The following is a 5,689-nucleotide window of genomic DNA, read 5'->3' on the forward strand; positions in this document are numbered from 1 at the left end:
GCTCCCAGAAGCTGCGTGCTGCCAGCTGCACCCCAAAAGCCACCGGCCGGACCCTACACCCAGCAAGTGAGATCCTAAGGGCTGCTGGCTGCACCCTTCTCCTGCCAGCTGGACCCTGTGAGCATCCAGCTGGACCCTACACCCGTCAATCGGACCCTACGCCTGCCAGCCAGACTCCAAGAGACACCAGCTGGACCCTACACCCATCAACCGGACACCAGGAGCCACCAGTTAGCCCCTACATATGCCAACCGGATCCCAAGAGCCTCAAGCAGGACCGTACACATGCCAGTCAGAAGCCAAGAGTCACCAGCTGGACCCTATACCCATCAACTGGACCCTAAGAGACTCAAGTAGGACTCTACACCTGCCAGTCAGACCCTACGCCCATCAACTGGACCCCAAGAACCACTAGCTGGACCCTACATGTGCTAGCCAGACCCTACACCCATCAGCTGGACTCCAAGAGCTGCCAACCTGACCCTTCTCCCACCAGCTGGACCCCAAGAGCTACCGGCCAGACCCCACTGCTATCACCCAGACCCCAAGAGTTGCCACCTGGACCCCACGAGTCACCAGCCAGACCCCACACCCATCAGCCAGACCCCCAGGGCTGACCATGGCACCACGGGAGCCTCCAGCCAAACCTGAAGTGCTGCCAGCCGGTCCCTGCTCAGCCTGGGTGGCCGCGGTGCCTGCTCCTTCGGGAACACATAAACCTCCCGGCTCCGATCCCCGCCGCCTCCTCGTGCTCCCAGCCTTTTGGCTACTGCCAGAGAGCGAGTGTGGCCCTCCCGGGGAGACAGGGACTGAGGGGGGCACTTCTTGTGCCCTGGTTCCTTCTGAAGGAGAAAGTTTGAGTGGAGAAGCAGCCCTGGTTCCCGTGCTGCCCTTGGACTCACCTTGGCTCCCTGAATACCAAACGCTAATTTCTCTCTAAGCAGTGCCTCTTTTTACTCATGGTAAATTCCTCCAGTGCTTTCCCTGCGTTTCCTCTGCAGGCTGCACACCGCGGCTGACACGGAGCCACGTGCCGGGAGGAAACCCTCCTTCGCCGACTTTAACTCTGTCCCTCCCTAAAATAACACCGAGCTTGGATTTCCAACTGGGTGGGCTCCCCATCCTCGCCATCCCGGGGGTCCCGGGGCTGCCACCAGTATCCCAGGCTGCGGGGAACCACCCAGCCCTCCCAGGCAATGCCTCTGCTGGGTTCCCCGTCTCGGGGTCAGGGCCTGGGGCGTGATTTGGGACTGGCCCCGGGGTGGGTTGGCAGGTACGGTGCTCAACAGGTATCCATCCATGCAGGGAGGGTGGCAGGAAAATTCCCCTGCAGCAGCTGCTGGAGGGGAAGGGGATGTCGGGGAGAGCCGGGATGCGGCGGGTCCCGACGTCGTGCACGGGAAAGCTGGTTAAGGAGCAGGAATAGCTGAAAGAACTAAATATGGAAACTTGGATAAAACATCGCTGAAGTAGGGAGATGGTTTCCTAACAGAATTCAAAGCATATAAACAAACTCAGGGAGGGAGAGAGGTTGTCTGGAGGGGGCCTTTATGAGTAATATTTAGAAAAACTAGCTGAAAATATCTTGGTAGGGAAGGCTATTTCATCAAAGCAAATTTCCAGCTTTGTGGGGAAAGTGTCAGTCCTGGGAACACATTGTTTCGGGGGAAGAGATAGTGAAAACACGTGCCTTGATGGTGAAAAGCCTCTCCTCCTAGCATGTTTTTTTCAACTGCCATATTTTGAGGATAAAACTTGAAGTTTCATGGCAATAATAAAATAGTAATGACGTTTTCAGTTCGATCGGTAGGAAAGTTTCTGTTTGACTCTGGTTTTCTGCTTCCCCTGGCAGGTTGCTCCGGGATCCCTCACTGACCTCCCACCAGGAGGGACTCATGGCTCATCCCCGCGCACTTGGGGCTGGCAGTGTGGGGCACTGACATCCTCCGCAGCCCATCCTCTGGGAAGAGCTTCCCCGGAGCTTGGACAAAAGCCCCGGACTTGGTCTTGCACTGAGATCCCATCGGGGCTATCCCATCTCTAATATCTCTTAATTCGTTAAGGAGCTCAGCTCTCTGGTTTGTCAGCTCCTCACCACCTTCTCCTTTACGTTTTGGTTTTGTGCCGGTGAAAAGGGGGTGGTTTAATGTGATTACTCCAGTAAAACCCACCTAAGAGGATTCGTGGGGCTCAGCTTTACGGTGCTGCCGGGGCTATCGGCAGCGTGTGGCGCAGGGGGACGAATGTGCTGGCCGTGGGTGAACGGAAAGCGCAGAAGCGGCTTTGCAAGCCCCGCTGTCACAGGCAGCCCAAAGCGTGGTGTCCCTGCCCGGGTGACCCCCAGGATTCTACAGACCCCGTGGGTGCCACGCGCTGCCTTTACCCTGGCCCTGCCGCACAGAGATCTGCCCGTGGTGTGGCTGCTGCTTGTCCCGTCGAGAGGTGGACGTAACGGGCAACAGAAAACACAAAGGAGGAGGCAGAAGTTCCGGGAGCTCTGGGGCTGCCCTGGGGCTGGGCATTTGGGGAGGGAGAGGGCAGCACCTCGTGAAGGGTTATGGGGAGAGGCTGGTTTACGCTGGGACTGGGTAAACTCGGAGTATTTTGCAGAATAATGCTGCCGCAGACCCTGCCCAGAGAGCCAGGCTGTGGGGTGGGCAGAGGGGCTCGTCCCCTTGGCCCCGCTGGAGCCCGTGCCCACAGGGATGAGCAGGTTGCCGCCGGTGCTCAGGGAGGTTGTCGGTGCTGCGTCAGCTCTGCAGCCTGCTCTCTCGCTCCTGCGCCGTGTCCCACTTCTCGCAGGAGAAGGAGCTACGCTGAGATGCTGCAGGAAACAATCCTGTCACGTGTGCTCACCAGTATCCTACTGGGAAAGCCAGCGTGGTTGATCTGCGCTGGGCACCAGCCAGGCAAGAGGCACTAGCACACCATCTGCTTCTCCTTGGGATGCTGCAGGCACTGGGAAACCCACTGTCCTGCGGCGGGACCAAGCACACTGAACCAGTGCTGAGCTGGGAGCTGCATCTTCTCCACACTGTTGGCAGAAATGGGGTCTCCCAGTTAGAACTGGGCTGAGCATCTCGGCTCAGAGTGGCTCTTCTGCAGCTCTTGAGTTAAGGTTTCTAGATTTTATAATTTTGGGAGGGGGTTAATGACTTCTGTCATCTCTGCCCTGGGGATGGAGGGCTGGGAGAAGGAGGGAGAGCGTGATGGTTGGTTGGGGGCTCCTAACTGGGCTGGAGAAGGTAAAAGCACCGTGCCGTTCCGGGAGCCAAGTTCAAACCTCAAACTACCCGTGTGCAAAGGCTTTTGGTCTCCCAAGGAATCCTTTGGCAACACTCAAACCATCATGTCTCCTGTGTCGAATTCTTTCTGGGTTTTTCTTTCAAAGCTTTCTACGGGGCCTCCAGGCATATTGATACTTCTTAAATGTATATATTAAATATACTTAAATATCACATAGATGGTCCCCAACTGGGAGATATACCAGGTGTGATGCAGCACTTGCCAGCTGGGTTAGGAGCCAGGTTTGCAGCCCGGCATCAGGTGCGAACTGAGATGTGACACAACAGGGGAGCCTGTGGGACTAAATGAACCCCCAAATCTGGCCTTAAAGAGCTTTTTTTCACCCAAATCTACAACGCTGCGAGTCCATGTCCATACACAATTTATACCCAGGCTTTTCATTTTCTACGCTTGGGGATAATCGCCCCAAAGCAACAGCGTGTTCGGGGCGAGTCCAGAGGAGTGACTGCTGTAACGGGAGTCCCAGGGGGCAGGAGGGGGCTGAGCCGAGGAGGAGGGCCAGGCACGTCACCTCTGCTCTAAGAACCCATTTTCTGAAGTGGCAAACAGCTTCAGCCCCTCCAAAACGTAGCCCTGGGGTGCCATCAGCGCGGCACAGCTCCTCGGGGTCCCACTGCCAGTGCGGGAGGGAATCGGCTGAGCAGGTAGCAGATGTTGGTTAAGTGCGAACTCAACAAACCACGAACAAATTTATGCAAGCACCGATAAAGCAGAGAGTGGAAAAGCGCTTGCTTTTTTTTTGTTGTTTTTTTTTTTCTTGTTTTTCTTGGCTGCTCCACATTTCGGGCAGGGTGACACAGAGACCTCTGTGTTTGCAGATGGCTGCGATCCTTCTTGGGGAAACCGAGCGGCTTCAGACAATGCACCCATTGCTGCCGGGAGAGCAGGTGGGGAGGAAACGGAGCATCACAGGCGCAGCGCAACGGCACACAAAAGGATTCAGCGGGAGGAGGAGCCGGGTATTGTGCAGAAACCCCTCGAGTGAGGCCTGGTCCCCGGCAGGAAAAACAGCTGGTTGGTTTGACAGCTGTGCCTGGCAGCAAAGTCAGCAGCAGTACTGGCTAATTGATTTATAAATGAGTCATTTTGAAGAGGGGACGTATAGCATTGCGTATCATCACCCTCGAACCTTACAACAAAAGGAGGCTAGCTTAGAAATGGTGAGAATTAATAAAATAAAATAAAAAAAAAAAAACCACAAACAACTAGCATGACTTTTATTTCTCTTGGCTGCCTTGCAAGTGCTCTGAGATCATGAAGTTGTAAGACTTTCAATAAAACTGCAGGAATTTGCTGCAAGATCTCTCCCACTTCAGTGCCAACACGCAGCCTTCAGGGCAGCCGAGCTCTGAAACCGCAGCATACGCAGAAATTTGTCCCATTTCCTACATTTGGGCAAATGTCACGCAACACAAACCACAGATCTGAACCCTGTTTTTGCAGGACACAGGAGGGATGTTCTCCTCCCTTGCGCAGGGTGCAGGGCCCGCACAGTGAACCGCCGTACCAGAAACTTCACCAGCAGACGTCACCGATTTTGGAAACTCCATGGAAAGGGTGAGGGGAAGGGTAGCAGCCACACAGGACCTGAGTTTCCTTTCCCATCTAAAAAGACATTTAAAGCACCAGACAGGCAAATCCTCTTTCTAGTTGTAAATTGGATGCAAACGATTTGGGCACCAGAAATGAGGAGGCAAAGATGGAGTCACTTTTCAGGGTTTTTCATGGGAAAAATACTGAAGCAGCATGACTCACGCTTCAGTATAATGTGTCCCCGAGCCAGAAAAGCCGTCCCTGGGAAATGAGATAGCTGGCTGAACTGGAGCACAGACTTTTGCTTGAATCAGCTCCAGCTCGGGAAAGATAGTAGCAGAAAGTTACCCTGCGATGATAGATCAGGGGCCTGTGTGAAGAGTGTTGGACAGCTCACTGAGGTTTAATTTGGACAGCTCTCAGTGCCATGACAGGCAGAGCTGGAAACCTCCCTGGACGAGCCAACCAAGGCAATGAAGGAGCAACTCCTCCACCGTGGCTGGGCCGACTGAGGGAGGCAGAGCGCAGCCTGGCAGGGTCCTGGGAGGACCCTCGGGCTATGATCCCCCAGCTGCCTGGGGAGAGCTAGCACCTCGGACACAGCGAGAAATAGCAACAGCTTCATTCAACGCCTCAGGCGAGAAACCGGGAGCGGGGCAGCGTGCTCCCTGCCCAGGGGACGGCCCCACGCCAGCCCACCTCGGCCTGAGGCCTAGGTCCTGCTAGAGCCCAGGCCCGGGCAGGCCTAGGCCGGGGACAGCCAAGGCCAGGCCCTGCTGCACACAGGGGCTTGGCTCCCCCTCCAGGCACGGCCGGCACCCGGCGCCCCTCAGGCCGAGCCCTGTGCTCC

The 5,689-nt window shown here is 55.8% G+C and overlaps 1 protein-coding gene across 1 annotated transcript in view; it reads right to left on the minus strand.

Moving 5' to 3' along the window:
* RIMS3 (regulating synaptic membrane exocytosis 3) overlaps positions 1–2,024 on the minus strand; it is a 15,910-nt gene extending 13,886 nt beyond the window's left edge. The window contains exon 1 of the mRNA XM_009890605.1: positions 1,877–2,024. Coding sequence (XP_009888907.1) covers positions 1,877–2,024 — 148 coding nt within the window. The remainder of the gene's footprint in view (positions 1–1,876) is intronic.
* Between the last annotated feature and the right edge of the window lie 3,665 nt (positions 2,025–5,689).

The sequence above is a fragment of the Charadrius vociferus genome, unplaced genomic scaffold, assembly GCF_000708025.1.
Source record: "Charadrius vociferus isolate BGI_N301 unplaced genomic scaffold, ASM70802v2 scaffold1578, whole genome shotgun sequence".
In the NCBI taxonomy this organism is placed as follows: domain Eukaryota; kingdom Metazoa; phylum Chordata; class Aves; order Charadriiformes; family Charadriidae; genus Charadrius; species Charadrius vociferus.